Below are 19,545 nucleotides of genomic sequence, written 5' to 3'. Positions count from 1 at the left end.
CTCAATATTAATTTTTTGATGCTATTTTCATTGATTTGAAGTTTAATATAAAATATTAACTTCTAATAGCAACTGTTAAATAAATTTAATTTTTGTTAAATTAAAAATTAAATTTGAATTATCTGAAATAAAGTAAAAAATTGATGACAAATTTTTCAAGTTATACATTTCTACTTGTTTCGCCTTGATTTAAATCTTGAGCTACGATAATAAAGTTACGAAAAAGGTTTCATATAAAATATTATACAGAAAAAAAGCGCAATAAAGGATAATATTCTCATAACTCAATCATTTTATTCAATCCATTTTAATATAACAATAAAATAACTTAATCCTGTACAGATATACACTGACGAGCCGGCATTTACAATTCTGACTTCAGAATGGTCCTAATTGATTCATCAAAGCATTTTATATTTATCCTTTGACAACATCAGCATTTATACAGTGTTTGTGTGACTAGTTTTATGACATCGGTTTGGCGCCGCACCCGCACATATTTCTGCACTGGCAAAATTCTTTAAAAAAGGGAAAATCAGCACATTTAATTGTTTTTATGAAAATTGATTAACACACAGCGGCGGGGCTTTTTATTTTCTCATGTATATAGTGAGTGGGCTTTTTGTTTAAATACATACTTTAATGTGTTTGGGTGTTTTTGTTTGTTAGTTTGGAGACTAGTTAGCATATCCGTGTTTATCGGCGCGAGAGTTTCTGTTTAAACAAGGCAGCAAAAGAGCCGACGAGAATTCCCTTTTATTTGAACAGGCAGGAAGCGAATTTCGCGACGACTCTCATTCTGCACACTTTTGGTCAATATTTCTCTCGGAAGTTGATCACTCGTGTGTTTAGTGTGTGTGCGTGTGTGAGTTGAACAACATTAACAACAGGGTTTTAATATAATAGGTGGTATTTTGGCAACAGACTTTTCTTTTCTTACAAATACAAAAAGCACTCGCAGAGGAAGAAGTAGAGTAGTCTATTTCAAAACCGAGCGTTCTATTTTAATCTCAGGAAAGGCACCGATCTGGACTTGGTCGAGTCGATCCAGCCAGGGCTGCTAGGTCACTTGTGACCTGGCCCACATCGCGCTCAAACAGAGAAGCACCAAAGTGGAGGCGTCCGTCGCACTTTTGACTCGAGCAGAGTTCCTTGTGTTTCGGAGAATCGCCGTTGAGTTATTCCGAGGCACTGGCTCGTTGCAGTACGGCTCGTCGCAACAAGAAACGCACACCTGAAAAAATTGCAATTTTTATTAATTTGTGAAAATTTTTAAGCAATAAAAATGATATAAAAATTTAACAATTTTTATGTCAGTCATAAAACAGCTTTGGGCGAAAACTTTAATCATGATTTTCTAAATTTTGCAAATAGAAAAATTTTGTAATTAAATTTATTTTATTTCAAATCATTAAACATTGCAACACTGCAGCAACACTGAAACAAAATAAAAATACTATTTAAATATTTCATGCTGAATGTGCCGACTTCGATTGTGCTTTGTAAAGAAAAATTTATAAATTATTAATCAACATTTTTACGTTTTTAATGTTTCAATTTGGTATTTGAGTTCATCAATTATTGATTGGATGATACCGATCAACCAATACCTACACTGCAATGATTAAAAAAAGATAATAATAATTGGTATTATGCTTCTATAATTATGATGAAATGAATGGCGAATAACTCAATTTTAAGGAGAATAACTGAGACTATGTCATAGTACAAATAATAATGAAAAATTGAACTGTGCAATTTAAGTGTATCAAAAGTTTCATGAAATCTGTCGATCTATTTTTTCTTTAATGAAAGCTTCTGGGATTCATAAGAATAAAAAATATTTAAAAAAAAATTGCATTCATGTTAGAAAGATCTTACTTACTTAGTACACAAACTTAACTGAAAAACTAGTATTTTAGATGATAAGTCAAGATAACCTATCATTGACGCACAAAATATTCGGCAGATTTGTGAGTCAAATCCAAAACCAATAACATGAAGATTGCGAAAAATATATAAAATTGTGAATAATTTGATTGTGTATAAATAATATTGTAAAGAGCTTTTTCAATTGAATTTAATACTTTTTTATTTGTTCTTCACAGTGAAAAAGGTTGAAGAAAAAATACACAGCAAAATAAGAAATTTAATTTGCTAAATAAAAAACTATAAATCGGCAAACGATGTTGAAGTGCAATATTTTTTCTTATTCTGGATTTATCTCGTTTTTACGTTCAGGAGAATAGAACGATATAAAATGCACCAACTTAACAAAAAATATTATTTCAGCTTACAACTCCCGATAACTTATCATTGATGTACCAAAATGTCAGGCAAGGCAGTTACACTCTTTTGTGGCATTTGTGCTCTTTTCGTGTTTATTCAGGTATGTGAGTAATGTGAGAAATGAGATTATATAAGCAGGGAATTTTCTTAATATCTAATAATATTAAGAAAATAAAAATGGGCCCAATCAAGATTTATCATAATTTTGATAATTTTAAAAACACGATGCTTTTTTCAACAATCAGGACTACCATGCAGTATACCTGTCTATCTCTCCATCAATTAATTGAAGTGCTAATTTTTTTTAAATGAATTCAAATTAAAATTGCTGATGCTTACAATCATTAGATTTTTAAGTTTTGAAAGGTTTAATAGATTCAGAATCTATAAATTTTAGGCTCACGGACAGATCAAGGGTGATCATGGCAAAAGTAAGGTATTTACAATTAAAGGAAACTATATAAACTCTAAGATTATGTATATTTTTAAGGTGCCGAGTCGCGAGGATCATACGTTAATGTGACCGGAACCGAGTATTATATCGAAACAACATCCCGCGTCCACAGAGATGAAGCGAAGGTAGAATGTGAGGCTAGGAACATGTCTTTGATTTCCTTCCAAACACTGAAAAAGTTTGAAGACACTGTTAATTGGCTCTTTGACTACGGTTAAGTAAAGATTTTCTCAATATTGCAGGAGTTGATATTTTTAAATATATTATAGGGTATGATACGTATTGGTTTTGGACTGGGGCACTGAAAGAGGTGAACTCTTCCGTTTGGATTTGGGAACCGACGGGCGAGGAATTCACGTACTTCCAATGGGGCTGGGACCAACCAACAGTGAACAACGATTCAATTAGAACGTGTATCGACTTCAAAGTCTTTTCTGGCTGGGATGATGACGATTGCGAGCAATATTCGTTGGGATACATTTGTGAATAATTTGATTGTTTTATTCCAATAAAAAAGCTTTGATCAACTGAAAATATAAATTATATTATCTTATATCTTCTTTCATCTCCACAAAATTGAAAATGCTAGAATCGCGCTTACCAATACTTTTTTTTAAAATTTATTTTAGGTTTTAAATATTTCTTCATACATATATAATATAATTGATTTCAATACATTTTTATCTTATATCAATATATTTTCTGAGATAAGTCATTGGTTTGCACTACGTGACTGACAAAAGGACCAACCTTTTTTGCTGTAAGATAAGATAGGAAAATTTTAGTGCACCAACATAACCAAAGGGATTATTTTAATTTACAAATCATGATAACCTATCATTGATGTACCAAAATGTCAGGCAAGACAGCTGCAGTTCTTTGTGGCATATTTGCTCTTTTTGTATTTATTCAGGTAAGATAATTATGATGATTTAAGAAAGAAAAAAAACGGACTAGTCCTCGCTTTTATTAAAGAAAATAATTGCTCTAAAAACATGTTTGCTTTTTCTTCCAGTAAGCACTAGCTCGTTTTTCACTTCATGAACGTCTCTTCCAAGTGTTTATTTTTAAAATTGAATTAAATTTAATATTGTTAAAAGTTATGAGGGATTGCAATTTAATTTATGTAAATTTTAGGCTCACGGGCAGACCAAGGTTGATCATGGGAAAAGTAAAGTTTGACATTTTGCGCGGAAAGTATGAATACAATATAAAATTATTTATAAGGCGCAGAGTCGCGAGGATACGTTAATGTGAATGGGACCGTGTACTACATCGACACATTCACCGTCCACAGAGATGAAGCGAAGGTAGAATGCGAGGCTAGGAACATGTCATTGATTTCCTTCCATCAAACACCAGAAAAGTTTGACTACACTGTTAGTTGGCTCTTCACTTACGGTCTAGAATAAATTTCCTCAAAATTTCTGGTCTTAAAAGTTTTTTAATACAGGTTATGAATGGGATTGGATGTGGACCGGAGCACTGAAAGAGGTGAACTCTTCCGTTTGGATTTGGGAACCTACGGGCGAGGAATTCTCCTACTTCCGATGGGGTCCGGACCAACCATCAGTGAACGACGATTCGATTAGAACGTGCATGGATTTTAACTCCAGGTCTGCTGGATGGGATGATGACGATTGCGAGCAATATTTATTGGGATTCATTTGTGAATGAAAGGATTTCAATAAAAAAAGTTCGTTTAACTGAAAAAAATCGTAATAAATCAAAATCTAATTTTCTCACCATAAAAAAGTTTCTCATACACCTTACCTTTATGAATAAAGCATGGTTTTAATAAAAAGTTTATTATATATTACTGTTGTACCGCAAAAGAGCGATAGAGTGGATGGAAAATAATTTTAATTAGAATATTTTGAAAAATACTTTTAGTAACTATGAATGACGATTGCATCTGTACTGATTGTGAGAAACTATCATCTCTCTGCTTTCAAATATGACAGCTAATTAATATTTTTTTGTTTGTTTTTTTGGCCACCTGGTGGATCATAAGTGAGTAGATCAACAAGATAATTTTTTTGAGAAAAACACTACGTTCATTTTTTTTTATAGCTTTGGAGTGGCAAAGATAAGCTCTTTTAATTGAACCTCCAAATGTTGGGCAAAGCAGTAGTTCTTTTTGGGGTTCTTCTTGCGCTCTTTGCCATTACTCAGGTATGTGTATGATTGAAATCAAAGACAGAAATTATTTTATTTGTAAAAAATTTTAGTCCCATGGGCATATCAAGAATGGGCAAGGCAAAGGTAAATTATAGCTTATAAACATAAACCACGTGTTGCAAGTTGAATGGATCTTAAAATAAATGTAGATTTCCGAGGATACGTGGACGTGAATGGGACTACGTTCTTCATCGATACTGCTGAATATTATAGAGATGAAGCGCAAGTAGCGTGCAACGCTTTAAACATGACTTTGATTACCTTTCAAGCTGAGGAAAAGTACAATGTTGTTTACAACTGGCTCTATAACAACGGTCGGGATTAAATTATAAAAATATTACAATTCGAATCAAAAATTTTTAATCTCTAAGGCTATGAATTCAACTGGCTGTGGACCGGGGCACTGAGAGGGACAAACTCTTCCGTTTGGACTTGGGAACCAACTGGCGAGGAATTCACATACTTCCGATGGGGTTCAAACCAACCATCTATAAACGACGACCGATATCCATTATGCATCAATTTTCGCGTGCTCTCCCTGGGATGGGATGACGACTACTGCAATAATGCTTTAATAGGATACATTTGTCAATAATTTGATTGTTTGATTGCTATTAAAAAGCTCATTCAACTGAAAAAATGCAGCCGATCATTCAATCTCACATTTAACTCTAATCTATTGACCTTTAAGCAATAAATGATTGATTTCAATTCTCCATAAAAATGACAAATGTGGCAATATATTATTAATCTTTTTGTAAGATAGAGAAAGTAATCTTCAATACCTGTTAAAATCCCTCTGGCATTAAAATTTACGCATTTTGCATATCAACAGATATGCAACGCGATATCGTTTTTTTTTTAACGTGTCAAGCGTGATAAGGTTTAATATTGAGCTACCACAATGTCCGGCAAGGCAATTGTTCTTCTTTTAGGGTGTTTCGCGCTCGTTTCAATCACTCTATGTGAGGTACAAACAAAATTAATTGCTCATAATACACAAATTTGATTTAATTTTGTCCAAGTCCCGTGGGCAGACAAAAGGTGATCATGGCAAAGGTGAGACTTAGATTTTTTTATAAAAACTATAGCAAATTGGACGCTCAGATTTTCGAGGATATGTGGACGTGAATGGGACTTCATATTTCATTGATACTACCCCAGTCTACAGAGATGAGGCGCAAGTGGCTTGCAATGCTCTGAACATGACGCTGATTTCCTTCCAAGATGAGGAAAAGTTTGACAATACTGTTCAGTGGCTCTTTGACAACGGTCTGGCTAAAAATATGTCAAACTTCTGAGCATAATTTTTGTAATACAGGCTATGAATCGGACTGGGTGTGGACTGGGGCACTCAAAGGCATAAACTCTACCGTTTGGATTTGGGAGCCTAATGGAGAGGAATTTACGTACTTCCGTTGGGCCCCGAATCAACCAACATTTGATATTGATCAATTTGCAATATGTATCAATTTTCGCGCTTTATCCCAGGGATGGGATGATGACAAATGCGATTCGGTTTTACTGGGATACGTTTGTGAATAATTTTATTGTGTTTATTATAAAAAGCTTATTCTACGAAAAATGAATGCAGACTTTTTACTAAATTGTTTTAAATTATTCACATTTACAAACAATGTAAAGTAATTGATCTTGAACTGTTTTATTATTTGAAATTTTAGGCGGTTCCAATTTCCTATTGAAATTTGAAATTGTTACTATTGTTGTTTATTTGTCCACATTGTTACAAACACATTGTTTACATTCAATTTTTGAAAAACAATTATTTAAGAAAAAGAGATTGTTGGACATTATTATGAATTAGGTGTTGTTGGCTTCAATAAATATCAAGAGTTAAATTATCTGTTCAATCCCCTCCCAAGAAATATGAAGATATCAACTTCACTCGATTAATGCAAAAGATAATTACTCGAGACAAACAAAATTAAATATCATTGACATGTCAAGATAAGGTCTTAAAATCAATCAAAAATATTACTTGATATTAATATTGAGGTTATTGATATAACATAATGTCCAGCAAGGCATTCGCTCTTCTTTTTGGGGTTTTTGCCCTCCTTGTAGTTGTTCAGGTAAGATTTAAATTTACTTGACATGAGTGGAAACAATGCATAATCTATGTATTATTTAATTTATATAAATTTCAAGTCCCGCGGACAGACAAAGGGTGATCGTGGCAAAGGTTAGGCGTAAAAATTAAAACCATAACTATGTTTAAATTGATTACTATTATTAAATGCGCAGAGTTCCGAGGCTATGTGGAGGTGAATGGGACTTCATACTTCATTGAAACTTCTACTCCACTCTATAGAGATGAGGCGCAAGTAGAGTGCAACGCTTTGAATATGTCTTTGATTTCCTTCCCTAGCGAGCAAAAGTTTGACGATACTGTTCAGTGGCTCTCTGACAATGGTCTGGATTGAATATTATCACAATTTGTATAAACAATTTTTTTATGAATTAATTAAAAGGTTTTGCGTCAAACTGGGTGTGGACCGGGGCACTGAAAGTGGCTAACTCTATCTATTGGCTGTGGGAACCTTCTGGTTTGGAATTCACGTACTTCAGGTGGGCACCGAACCAACCATCGGAAATCGGCAATCAGGATCGATTGTGCATCAATTTCCGCGGTCTATCCCAGGGATGGGATGATGATTACTGCGATGGTTTTATAATGGGATACATTTGCGAATAATTTGATACATTTTTTGCAAATAAATTGCTTTTCAACTTTAAATTGGTATATTTATTTTCCACTAAACCAATCAATTTATTTTATCAACTTCTTACTATACTTCATTTATCAATATCATTCATTTGAGCCGTCTTTTTTAATAAGGATGAATTAAACAAAATTCTACTGAATTTCAATTTCTCAGTTTAGAAGGAGTATTTTTCAATAATCTCAAGAATAGCACCAATTTTAACGTCAAAGTCATGAGGGAAAGAGTGGCACTAACAAAAATTAATCTCTAAAAATTTAAATTTATTCAACTTGAAATTGTATTCTTTATTCATAATTTTGTAAAGTAAACAAATAAATGTATACAATTTTATTTTACAATTCATCCTTTATTTTACCATTGCATTTTCTAGCAATAATTGAAGTGGGCAGTGCAAAGTTAAAAATGAAATACATCTGAATAACTGAATCTCGAAATTAATTAACATTGAAGTTCCTATTATTGAAGAGTATGCGTATGTTGAACGCGAGCTCTTGAAACAGAACTAATTGCATCAGCGGTCAAAATCACTCGGCATGTCAAGAGCAGCCTCTCATTATACATTTCGCGCACTCGCTCTGCCGCACCGAACAACAACTCGCGATATTATTTCGGCTGCTAATTAATTAGCATTGCCCCAGCTTTGCTAATTGAGATTCATTATAATTGCTGTGAGAGAACAAATCCAGAGCCCACCAGATTCATTTTCCACCAAATAAGTGCAGACGGGTTCATATTTCTAGCAGATTGTTAGTTGTTTTGAGAAATGCACAAGCAAATAAAAATTTTTGTAATGATTTTTTACTATAAACGAAGGTTCAATATTACTTCATAAATCTTTCCTCGATAATGTTGTATTTTTTTTTTACTTTTATGTTTCATTTGATTGAACATTACATTAAAGCTTCTCCATTTTCTACTTTACTTTGTTCCACAAACCTGGTTTGTTATTATTATTTTTTATATTGTTTTTATTATTACTTATATAAATATACTTGGTTGAGCTGGGTGTAATTTGATCATTAAGTTTTGAAAATGTGTAATTTCTCGAAACCGAGTTGAGAGGGGTGTTTTAACAAAAGAGCGACAGCTAAACGCACTCAGCTTGGAGCCACGCTGGGAAAACAGCGGTAATTAACTAATTTTCAGCAGCGGCCTTGCCAAAATTGCATAGCAGCGCGACTCATTTAGCGCATTATTCCCACTGCTAAGCAAAATTAATAGGACTGCTGGAAAATTAGGCAAAATTTAAATGATGTATAAATAATATACCGTTTGTCCGTCGCTTCTGGAGCATCCGACGGCGGCCTGGGTGCACTCGGAGCGGTCGGCGCATTTCTTGTTGACCAACCAGCTATCGCCCAGTTGTCCCATCGCGTGCAGCGTGTGGCAAAAAGTTTTCCCTGCAAACAGACGAAAGGCGGCAATTAGTAAAAAATTGGAAAAAGTCGGCCGTCGCTTTTCACTCTGAGTGACACGAGGACAAATTAATTAAATTGCGGATTTTCGCCCTGACGGTCGCAGCTGCGCGAAATAAAACAGCTCCGCACAAATGTATACGTGCAGAGTGGAAAGCAGAGTCTGTATATGTGCCGGAGAGGTAATTACACGGGGGAGTAATGCGTCTTCATTTGTCGCTGGTGGGATGAATGGCCCTTTGTTGAGGGAAGGAAGGTACGACCACTTCGAAAAAGAGGAAAGGATTTTTTTTAATATTTTATTGCGTTACTCACTTGGATTTGTGACAAATAGTTTCTAAAAACCTCACCATAAATGACATAAAAATAATGTTTGAAGTTTTAAATTTTTTTATTTTATATGAGTTTAAAATAATAATAATTATATCTAAGTCAGAGTGTTATGATTTACATTATTAATTTGTCTGACTATTAAGTAGATTCTATTCATCAATGCAATTCAATGGAGGTTTAAAGATTGTTTGTTCATTTTATAATACATTGCTTCTTAATAATATGTGTAGTTTTTGTTCAATATTTATTTTAATTTGGAATCAAAATATAGGGTTGTATTCCGTCACCATAACTGGAAGAAGAGATGATCAACAATAGACCATGTGGATTATATACTAGAAAATATTGAATTTTGTGAAACATAAATAGATCTTAATTAAAATAATTATCTCAAAAAATAATTTGTCTCGAATAATACTAAATAATAATAATAATAATTTAATAAAACTAAACAATTTTAATCTTTGCTTATTTCTGGCTATTTTGTTAATTTATTTTAATTTTTTCTATGGTTTAAATATGTCTTAAGATAGGAGAAAAAATTTAAGTTTTGAGAATGAAAGTCTAAATTAAATCTCAAAATAATCTGTTGTCAATTGAACGTTGAATGAGAGGAGAGTGTATTTAATGGCATGAACAGTATAAATGACGGAAAAATTATTACAAGATCTTCAGCAAGCATTTATAATTTGTCAAGGGACTTTTGCTAGAGGAGACACCTTTCAAAATCTGCACACATAAAAAATGTCTGTCTGGAGTGAAAAAGTAAGGCACGTGTCTCTTGGCTGTGGAAAGTCTGCCCATAAATTGTTGATGAGCTCTTTTCTGCGACGTCAACCGGTGGCAGACTTTTTACGGACGACCCTGTTATCTTGCTTGGAATGGGTGGCACTCGTGCATGTGCTTCACTTTCTATAGTGCAAGCGGATTTAATATTAAACGTGGTCGTCGGACAGACGCGAGCAGTGCAGCAACATCTCTTTTTAAGCAAAGGGAGCTGCTGCATAATATGAAATACACGTACACAGAGAGAGCTATTGAGTTTCACAGTCTGAGAATGTGAGCAGCCGTTGCTCCGCTCTGATAGAAGTCAGAGCTAGGTGTCGGCAAATGCATCATCCTTTGTCTCGACAAAGCGGGTCATAGTTATGTGAAAATTGGATGGAGTGTCAGGCTGGTGGAGAGAGCGAGGAAAGAGCAGTTTTTGCTTTGAGAACAAATGCTCTGTGGGGTGTTGGATTAATAAGGGCTTCAAAGATGACCTTATTTCAAATCTTTATTTTTTTTTTTTAAATCAATTTCTCTTTTTTTCTAATCCACAAAAAAAACTAATAAATATTATTGCAAAATTTTGGTACCTTTGAAAGATTGATTGTGTTTTTTTTTTTTAATTTTTTTTCTTAATTAAAAAAATACCCCGAAAAGAGATAAGATATATATGATTTACATCTGGTGATTAAAGATTAGAAGGGACCATTAACAGCCACTTGAGTCAAGATGTTGGGCAAAGGAGCGTTGTTTTCAGTGGCAACAATCTTAATTACAATCCAGGTGAATCACTTTAATTTTTTTAATCCATGAATAAAATTTGACTAGAAAATTTAATTTCAGGCTATAGAATCAAAAGGTAACTGAAATAACTAGAAAATTTTTATTTTTTATACTTAAACAAGATTATAAAAGTTATATTCAACGAGTATGTGGATGTTAATGGGACTGATTTGTACATCAGTACAGCACTTAAATCAAGAGATTCAGCCAAAATTGACTGCCAATCGAGAAACATGAGTTTGATTTCATTTGATCGGAGTGGCGAGTGGCAGTCGGTCAGCTCGTGGATTCTCGGAAGTGGTGAGCTTAATTTTTATTTAAGTCAGCAGAACCCAAATTCAAAGCTAATTTTGCTTCCCCGATGCAGCTTTTGTTAAAGACTGGTTTTGGACGAGCGGGTTGCGACCCAGCGGTTCGCAGACTTGGCAGTGGGAGTTGACCGGCGAGGGAATTGGTGAATTTTTCTGGGCTGCCGGGCAGCCGACCGAGGCTGATAAGACCACCAGCATTTGTATCAATTTCAACGTCAACTTTGGTGGCTGGGACGACGACGAATGCGTTAATTATTCGTTGGGGCACATTTGTGAACCTCTTTAGAATTATTCAGACAACCATTACTAATTTCTTATTTGTAAAAATGAAATTGAAATAATTATAAAATAAAAAAAAAAATTACTAATTTTTGTAATTTTATGAAAGATTTCTAACATTTGTAAATTGTTGTGTCATTTTCACTGATAAGGAGTTTTTGTTTCATCCGAGTGAATATTCGACAAAATCTATATCAACAGGTCTCCAAACAGATAAGTTATGAACTTGAAATGTGGGGAAATAGCTAAATATGAAAGAAACAAATGTTTCTCACAGTTTTAAAATCAGTCAATCGCCATGTTTGGGAGACAGACTTGCAGATATGCGCTTCACCTGGTATTTATCTTCTCCAGTGTTTTGCAGGTATAAAAAAAGGAGTAAAAATACACGTCATGGTACCAAAATTTCGTGTCTGTCTCATATGTCACATGCTTATGGACAAACACGTGATTCCCGGTACCAGGACATGTGTGAATAAATTCTGTTATTATTTCTCTCCTAGATTTCGTTAGGACTGGAGAACAAGTCGGAAGGTATGCATATTTCAAAATTTTTAAATGAAAACCTAATTTAGACTAATTTAGGAAGTTTCCGCGATTATGTAGAGATTGAGGGAATTACATACTACGTTTCTACTGGATTTGTAAATAGGGAAAATGCGTTCAGTGAATGCAGGGTCAGAGGCATGAACCTCGTTTCGTTTGAGGGAGGGCAGTGGATGAGCGTTGCCTCTTGGCTGAGAAACAATGGTTCAAATTTTAAATACAATTTACGACATTTTAACAAATTTTCATCAAATAAAGGCCTTTCAAACAATTGGTTCTGGACGGGTGGTTTAAGGCCAGAAAATTCACCAACCTGGATTTGGGAATCAAGTGGACAGCCGATTACCGATTTCCACTGGGAACATGACCAACCGTCGGGAAATGGAAGCACATCACGTTTTTGCATAGATTTCAATCTGGACTTTGGAGGTTGGGACGACGATGACTGCCTCAGCAATTACTATTTTGGCTACATTTGCAAATGAAATTATCTAAATATCTTTTATTTTGCTTTCCTCTCTCAACAATTGTAATAAATCAACACAAGACAATAATTATATTTCAATCTGATTTTTAAAATCTCCTGTATTCGTATTGAAATCAATCTAATAATACTGTTTTTTAATTCTGAAATTGCTATGAATTTCAAATTACAAATCATCAGTTTGAACAAATAAAAAAAGGAGAAAATATTCTCCACATTTTCCTTATTTTCTTAAGCTTCTCTGCAAAATCAATATCCAGAGATGGGGGTAATGAGAACCTCCAAAGTTGATGATGAGAAAACTCAATATTATAAAATAAGAGGGGTTTATCTTTCTTGTTAACAATGAGGAGAGTTACATTTATTTTTACTGTTCATTCCTCCACTCATCCTCATGTTCATATGTTACTTATTAAATTATAATTCAAAGTTCTGCAGGAAATATATATTTTTTTACGGTTACAAATTATTACTGATATAAATTTGAAATTTCTCATAAGAGAAATCTCGTTAGCGAGTTAATAAAAAATAGAATCATTTAAAAAAGTTTCGCAAAAAATTAGGAAACTATTAGGAGTGTGTGGAGATAAGTGGAACTGCATCATATTTGATTACTGCAATCAGATTCAAAAGAGATGACGTCGATGGTGATTGTCCATTAAAAAATTAGATTCTTATATTATTTGACGAAAAGGAAAAATATATTATGGCAGAAAATCTCATCCAGGCTTTAGAGTAATCAGCAGTAACAGGAGGTGCGACGTAAAGGGTCTTTTATATGAACGAAGGATCCTTGTATGACATTACAACAACTACTACTACTTATTACTTCTTTAATCAATGCTCTATTATTTAATTAAAATATAGGTTAAATTTTTTTATGGAATGCGCAAGGCAAACTATCTCATCAGTAGCGTCGGATTGGATTGTTTGCCAGACAACTGCAGAGAAATATTGATTTAAATTATTTCTAATTATTCATTGGCCAGCCACAAAAAAATGGGCTTCTGGTTGCATAATTTCTAAATGAGAATGTTGACGACTGTCTTAGTTTATCTCTTAGCCATACTTGCGAACAACTTATTCATAGTTTTTTTTTTTTTTTTAATGTAGTGAGAAGCATGGTGTAATGAAACTAAAAATAAAACTTGCATGATGGAAATATTTTTCATTGAAAATAATTTGTAACCAAATTATTAAGAACCGAAAATTAAATCACAATGTGATAAATCATATCATTTAATCACTATTGAACTCGCCATAGAAAGTGCTTCTGTGTGCTCCTTCTTTTTTTGAAAGGCATAGAATGATAATTACAGAGTACACCAACTTAACAAGTGTGGTATTTTTAAGAGTTTGCAAGTGGAGATAACTTATCATTGATGTACGAAAATGTCCAGCAAGACGGTTCTTTTTGTTTTATGCGCTCTCTGTGGAATTGTCCTAGTAAGATTTAATGAAAAAAAAACTATTAGTCATTTATAGGGACCTTTATATTATTTTATTATGAATTCATTTAACTTAATTTCAGGCTATAGGACAAAGCAAAGGTGATCAAGGTAAAGGACGGGAAAGGTAAAGGCGGCAAATTAGTTTAACATTTTTTTTGCATGCAAAAGGTGCAGAGCTTCGAGGATATGTTGACGTGAATGGGACCCAGTATTATATTGAAACAGTCGTAACTGTCACCAGAGATGATGCGCAAGCAGAGTGCGAGGCCAGGAACATGACTTTGATCAACTTTGAAACGGAGCAAAAGTTTGACGACACCGTTCAATGGCTTTCCGACAATGGTATGATATTTTAGTATGTTAATATTATAGTTTTTTAAACTTTTGTTGCAAGGTATTTCAAATGATTATGTGTGGACCGGAGCATTGAAAGAGTACAACTCTTCAGTTTGGATTTGGCAATCTACCGGCGATGAAATTTTATACTTCCGGTGGGCGCCAGGTCAACCATCAGTGAACAACAACAATATTAGAACGTGCATCGATTTCAGCGCAGCGTCCCAAGGATGGGATGATGACAACTGCAATAATTATTTACTAGGTTACATTTGTCAATATTAAAAAAAAAATTATGTGCAATCAAGTTTTAATTTTGATTTTTTTTATGTAATTTATTATTAATATTTTCATAAAAATCACTTATAATTCTTAATTATGAATGAATTATGATTTTTTTTCACGTCGAGAACATTAAAAATTTTTGATCGATCATTGAAGAAGAAATTTTGAGCTTATTTCCAAAATTCATATCTTTCATTTTTTCATTGTTTAATTTATTTATTATTAACCGCGATTTTTTGGAATTCAATTCAATTCAACTTTTTAAATCTCTATTTATAACAAATTTTTAATTTAACAAGCTAATACTCTTAAGAACAATAGAAACCAGATAGACACATACAAAATAACAGCATCAAAAGAAAAGAGTTGTACCCAACTGAGAAAGTAACTCGATAACATTTTCATTTGGTTTTTTTTCCACACACATTATCAAAGAGTGGAATCACAAACCGGTATGCAAATTGCAATTAATCAATTATTTTTTACATCAACGTCTCAAGATAACTTCTTATCACAATGGCTACCAAAATGACCGGCGCAGCAGCTGTCCATTTTCTATGGATTTTTATTCTCCTGACGATTATTCAGGTAGGGTTTGCATTAAAGCCTCGAGGGAATTTCAAAATCAGAAAATTCAAAGGATTCAAATTCGTATTATAAATTTCAGGTCCAGGGACAGAAAAGTAGATATGATAATGAAAGGAACGAGAAAAGTACGCTCAAAATTTATAAAATTTTAATAAAAAAAATCCTTATAAAACGAGAATTGATTTTAAAGTTGCAGATTTTCGTGGTTTTGTGCATGTAAATGGGACAAAGTACTTCATCGATACAACCCCTACCCACAGAGATGACGCGCAAGCAGAGTGCATATCAAGGGACATGAATTTGATTTCTTTCCAAACCGAACAAAAGTATGATGACGCTGTTCAGTGGCTTTATGACAACGGTTTGGAAAATTTAAATTTAAATTAATCATATTAAAATGGATAAATTGAAGGTCATGAGTATGATTGGATGTGGTCTGGGGCACTGAAAAATGAGAACTCCTCAACTTGGATTTGGGAACCTATTGGCGAGGAAATCTCGTATTTCCGGTGGGCGCCAGACGAGCCGACAGTTAACAATGACACAATAAGAACGTGCATTAGTTTCAGCTTTTGGTCCCTTGGATGGGACGATGATAACTGCCTTGAGTACAGCCTGGGATACATTTGTGAATAATTAGAAAAATATTACTTCATTGATTAAACTGTTAATTTGATATGACATTCTGAAACGCAAGACATGATTTTTATTGCTTACTAAAATGGTAGATTAAAAAAAAATATTAATTTTATTTTTTACATTAAATTTTACTATTTTTTCAGCTCTTAAAAACAAAAAATAATTATAGCGAATAAATTAGCTAGCATATAACTTCTTTTTATTTTACTGCGTTTTGATTTAATTATTGATATTGAAATGAGTATAACTTTTTGCATTTATGCTTATAAATCTGTTGCATGTTAAATATTTTATTTAACAAGTTTAGTGTAAAATTAATTAAAATGGTTGCCCAAAATATCAGAGTAATATTATACAGAAAAATAATGACATGTCTGATATAAATTGAGCTTGGACTGCTTGAACTGATCATGATAATCCGATAATATTTAAAACATTCTTACCGTCATTATCTCTTGAACGTAATTTCTATAAATGACGGGAGTTTAGATTGAAAGTCACATTACTAATCACAATGTTCTTCAAGCTTGTATTGTTAGTTACCTTTTTGATTCTGCAGGTAAGTTTATTTTAATTAAATGTATTGTCAAATTGAAAACTTTGAGCCATTCTGATTTAATTTGTGATGGCAAGATTGATTTTTTCATAAAAAAAACTACAAGATTAATGTTATTTAATGCAACAAAATTTTTCTAATATGATTAAAAATTCAGGTACATTTTTCAACGACTTTCAGCGACCGCGTACCACGTGAGGGTTTTTCTTTTGCATATATTCAACTATAGTAAACGATTTGCTCCATTTAAGGGGTTCCATATGACGGATATGTCGACATTAACGGTGACCAGTACTACATCAAGACAGATGATTACGCGTTGAGAGACAACGCTTCAGCAACTTGTAAGGCACTTAAGATGCAGCTGATAACTTTTGAGACATTGGAAAAATGGGATATTATTCAAAACTGGGCCTCATCAAACGGTTCGTTTAGCTTTGCTAAAAAAAAATTATGATTAATTTAAATAAAACAGGCTTTTTCTACGACTGGTTCTGGATTGGAGCTGAGAGGGTGAATTCGACCGATTGGCGCTGGGAGGGTTCTGGGCACAAAATCACCGAGCACCGTTGGGCATTGAATCAACCCAATTTGGAGTGGACGGCGTTTCCGAGTATATGTCTCGACTTCACCCCTGTTGACGGCGGCTGGAGTGATGATTATTGCGGTAATTATTATGGTGGAATTTTCTGTGAACCTAAAAATGCTGTAGAAATAAATCTTCCTTAAATATAATTGTGCAAAATTTTTAATTAAAAAAATTAAATAAGAATGGGATTTTTTAAATTAACATCATTACTATAAAAAATGCACTAGATAATTTAACATCAGTTGACTTGCAAACAAAATTAGTTTCCGGTTGGTCTGCGTCTCCAGCAGACCGTTGTTGATGACTCAATGGGGCTGCCAGCAAACGTGACCCCGCGACCGTTGGCAGACGCAGGCAGTAGGTCAAATGGACCCTGATTAAAAGCCGAGCGTGTGTGCTCAGTACACATAATGCGGTGTTCGTGTCCATCGCACCTAATACTACTCACTGCATGGTTTATCGAGGGCAATTATCTCGCTCCCCACAGACGTGTCACTGCATTTTAATCAAACCGTACAACAAGTACTTGGCATAAGTGAAAGCGAGGGATGAGAAAAAAGCCTCTTACCTGCCGGACAGGGCCGGTCGATCGCGTACTGGTTGCAAATCTCATTGTCCGACACGTTGACGCACGTGAAGCACGTGAGGGCTGAAAGCAGAAAGAAGCAAAGCTTAGAAAAAACACAAAGGCGTGGGCGAAAAGGGCCAAGGGCTGAAAAAGTCCAGCGAATACAAATGAGACTTCTAGACTGACTTTGTAAAAAAATTCTTCATCCTTCAGTGAGAGGAAATATTTTCCAGGTTGAATCTGAATTACTTCACATTTTAAATGAAAATAAATAAACAAGATATTTTTAAATTTGGAATTGTGAAAAAGCTTTGCAAATTCCAGCAAATTCTTTGTAAAATAATATTGGGATCAATATTTGAATAACCGTCTTGATTACTATCAAAGAATGTTTCATAGATAAGTTAAATCTATCAAACAAAATGCTATGCGATTCGATTTTACTTAATTAAAATTAATAATAATAACTAGAGCACAAAAGTGTGTTTCATCATAATGTAATTATAAAAACTTGATTTGATTTTTTTAGCTACATGATATCCAGCTTTTATTTTAGCTTTCAGTGAAAATGACGACGGCTATTTAATTCATGGGGTTTGATATTGATAAACTGAATGTTCTGTTTTAATTGAATTACTAATGAGTTAAAATAAAACAATACTTGTTAAGAATTTAAGTGTGGCAGGTGTTGAATCGGTACAATTTAAATTTTGCTTCAATAATGCAAATCAAATTATTGATTTTTAACTAAAATATCACAAACAAATAAATATATTCTTTACTTATTATTCTCAATTATTTTGTTTTAAATAATTTAATGGAGGGATTCTGTATTTGTATAGACTCTTTGACTTGCTGTTTGGAATTAATATTTTGTAATAATCAATGCAACCATTGTGTGACTTTGCGTAAAAACAAGAGCAACGCTAAAATATGTGCATGTGTACTCACAAGCCGAGTAATTAGCCAAAGCGTTCCTCTGAGACTGCGAAAATTGAGGCACACATAATTCGGTTTTGAAAAGGGCCCCGCGCACCGGTGATTGGGCTTGCAAAATCTCTCAGCTGAAAGGGCTGATGAGCAAGTCGGTTAGACAAAGTGCCTTAACAGGCTGTCAGCTGCAAAAGGGCTGCAGTGTTTTGGCCTCAGACCGCCACCGTGAATACCTTCGTGTTTGCCGTTTTATTAAAGAACACAGAGACTAAGCGGCTTCGCGCATAATGTGCTTCATTATTACTGCACACCGGCGAGCAGCAGATTAGTGTGGAAAAGCAGGTCGGTTGCTCCATTTTGGCACAGATTATTTTACGGAGCAGAGAGTGTTTCATTTACACCCAAATTGACGCAATCCAACACTTGTATTTTGTTGCAGGCTCATTATAAAATTTACTCATTTCATACACCCAAAATGATAAATTAGCCCAAAGAATTTTGTTAAGATTAGTTGAAAATAAAATTTATAAGTGTACCAAATGAAATTTATAACAAAGAACAAAGAACTATAAAAATAGATTATTAAAAAATTCCAATTTTCAATTTCTATTCTTACAATCTTTATTTTATATGTATACTATTTTGTATATCTTTATAAATTATTTTGAATGAATGTTCCAGTCAAAATGTATAACTTTAAAAGATGGGTCGTTTTGCAAATGCTTTATCATACTTATAGTTTCTACAGAAATAGTTCACCAAACCTTTATTTAGGAAAACGAGTCTTTTCGTGCATATCAATAATTTTTCCATTTTTGAATGTTGAAGAATTTAGACTGTCTTCAATATTTATCAGAAATTCAGATTCGACCAATAACCTATAATTAATTACGGATAGTATTGTATTTTTTTATTATCAAAATAGATTTATTAATTCAGGGGATACATTATTAATATAATATTTAGTTGCAAAGTGCCTTTATTGATTGTATCAGAAGGCAATTATCTAT

General features: G+C 33.5%; 8 protein-coding genes across 12 annotated transcripts in view; 7 read left to right on the top strand and 1 right to left on the bottom strand.

Annotated features, from left to right (window-relative positions):
• Positions 1-266: 266 nt before the first annotated feature.
• Positions 267-19,545, bottom strand: part of LOC132203041 (ly6/PLAUR domain-containing protein 6-like) — a 90,357-nt gene continuing 71,078 nt past the window's right edge. For all 5 annotated transcript variants that reach the window (XM_059630470.1, XM_059630473.1, XM_059630471.1 and 2 more), the window contains 3 exons: positions 17,603-17,683; positions 8,941-9,071; positions 267-1,234 (listed from right to left, as the gene is read on the bottom strand). In XM_059630470.1, coding sequence (XP_059486453.1) covers positions 1,061-1,234; positions 8,941-9,071; positions 17,603-17,683 — 386 coding nt within the window. In that variant the 3' untranslated portion in view covers positions 267-1,060. The remainder of the gene's footprint in view (positions 1,235-8,940; positions 9,072-17,602; positions 17,684-19,545) is intronic.
• Positions 2,300-3,291, top strand: LOC132203040 (lectin subunit alpha-like). The gene is made up of 4 exons (XM_059630469.1): positions 2,300-2,389; positions 2,687-2,720; positions 2,780-2,956; positions 3,013-3,291. Exons 1-4 carry the CDS (start codon positions 2,330-2,332, stop codon positions 3,231-3,233), a joined length of 492 nt encoding a protein of 163 aa, XP_059486452.1. The 5' UTR covers positions 2,300-2,329; the 3' UTR covers positions 3,234-3,291.
• LOC132203039 (macrophage mannose receptor 1-like) lies at positions 3,531-4,479 on the top strand. The gene is made up of 4 exons (XM_059630468.1): positions 3,531-3,656; positions 3,881-3,914; positions 3,971-4,144; positions 4,197-4,479. Exons 1-4 carry the CDS (start codon positions 3,597-3,599, stop codon positions 4,418-4,420), a joined length of 492 nt encoding a protein of 163 aa, XP_059486451.1. The 5' UTR covers positions 3,531-3,596; the 3' UTR covers positions 4,421-4,479.
• Positions 4,819-5,606, top strand: LOC132203043 (lectin subunit alpha-like). The gene is made up of 4 exons (XM_059630477.1): positions 4,819-4,918; positions 4,975-5,008; positions 5,074-5,238; positions 5,296-5,606. Exons 1-4 carry the CDS (start codon positions 4,859-4,861, stop codon positions 5,517-5,519), a joined length of 483 nt encoding a protein of 160 aa, XP_059486460.1. The 5' UTR covers positions 4,819-4,858; the 3' UTR covers positions 5,520-5,606.
• Positions 6,890-7,682, top strand: LOC132203042 (perlucin-like protein). The gene is made up of 4 exons (XM_059630476.1): positions 6,890-7,017; positions 7,094-7,127; positions 7,190-7,357; positions 7,417-7,682. Exons 1-4 carry the CDS (start codon positions 6,958-6,960, stop codon positions 7,638-7,640), a joined length of 486 nt encoding a protein of 161 aa, XP_059486459.1. The 5' UTR covers positions 6,890-6,957; the 3' UTR covers positions 7,641-7,682.
• Positions 10,878-12,711, top strand: LOC132203277 (lectin BRA-3-like). Its single transcript, XM_059630934.1, has 7 exons — positions 10,878-10,970; positions 11,031-11,046; positions 11,103-11,270; positions 11,338-11,924; positions 12,064-12,094; positions 12,146-12,310; positions 12,365-12,711. Exons 4-7 carry the CDS (start codon positions 11,859-11,861, stop codon positions 12,589-12,591), a joined length of 489 nt encoding a protein of 162 aa, XP_059486917.1. The 5' UTR covers positions 10,878-10,970; positions 11,031-11,046; positions 11,103-11,270; positions 11,338-11,858; the 3' UTR covers positions 12,592-12,711.
• LOC132203095 (lymphocyte antigen 75-like) lies at positions 14,872-15,946 on the top strand. The gene is made up of 4 exons (XM_059630563.1): positions 14,872-15,250; positions 15,330-15,375; positions 15,441-15,611; positions 15,663-15,946. The coding sequence occupies exons 1-4, from the start codon at positions 15,179-15,181 to the stop codon at positions 15,884-15,886; spliced, it is 513 nt and encodes a 170-aa protein (XP_059486546.1). The 5' UTR covers positions 14,872-15,178; the 3' UTR covers positions 15,887-15,946.
• On the top strand, positions 16,325-17,209 carry LOC132203096 (uncharacterized). Its single transcript, XM_059630565.1, has 4 exons — positions 16,325-16,448; positions 16,603-16,639; positions 16,697-16,870; positions 16,921-17,209. Exons 1-4 carry the CDS (start codon positions 16,404-16,406, stop codon positions 17,172-17,174), a joined length of 510 nt encoding a protein of 169 aa, XP_059486548.1. The 5' UTR covers positions 16,325-16,403; the 3' UTR covers positions 17,175-17,209.

Source organism: Neocloeon triangulifer, unplaced genomic scaffold, assembly GCF_031216515.1.
Source record: "Neocloeon triangulifer isolate White Clay Creek 2 clone unplaced genomic scaffold, ASM3121651v1 ptg000017l, whole genome shotgun sequence".
In the NCBI taxonomy this organism is placed as follows: Eukaryota; Metazoa; Arthropoda; class Insecta; order Ephemeroptera; family Baetidae; genus Neocloeon; species Neocloeon triangulifer.
Note: the sequence above shows the minus strand (reverse complement) of the source record. Positions and strands in the feature narration are given on the sequence as shown.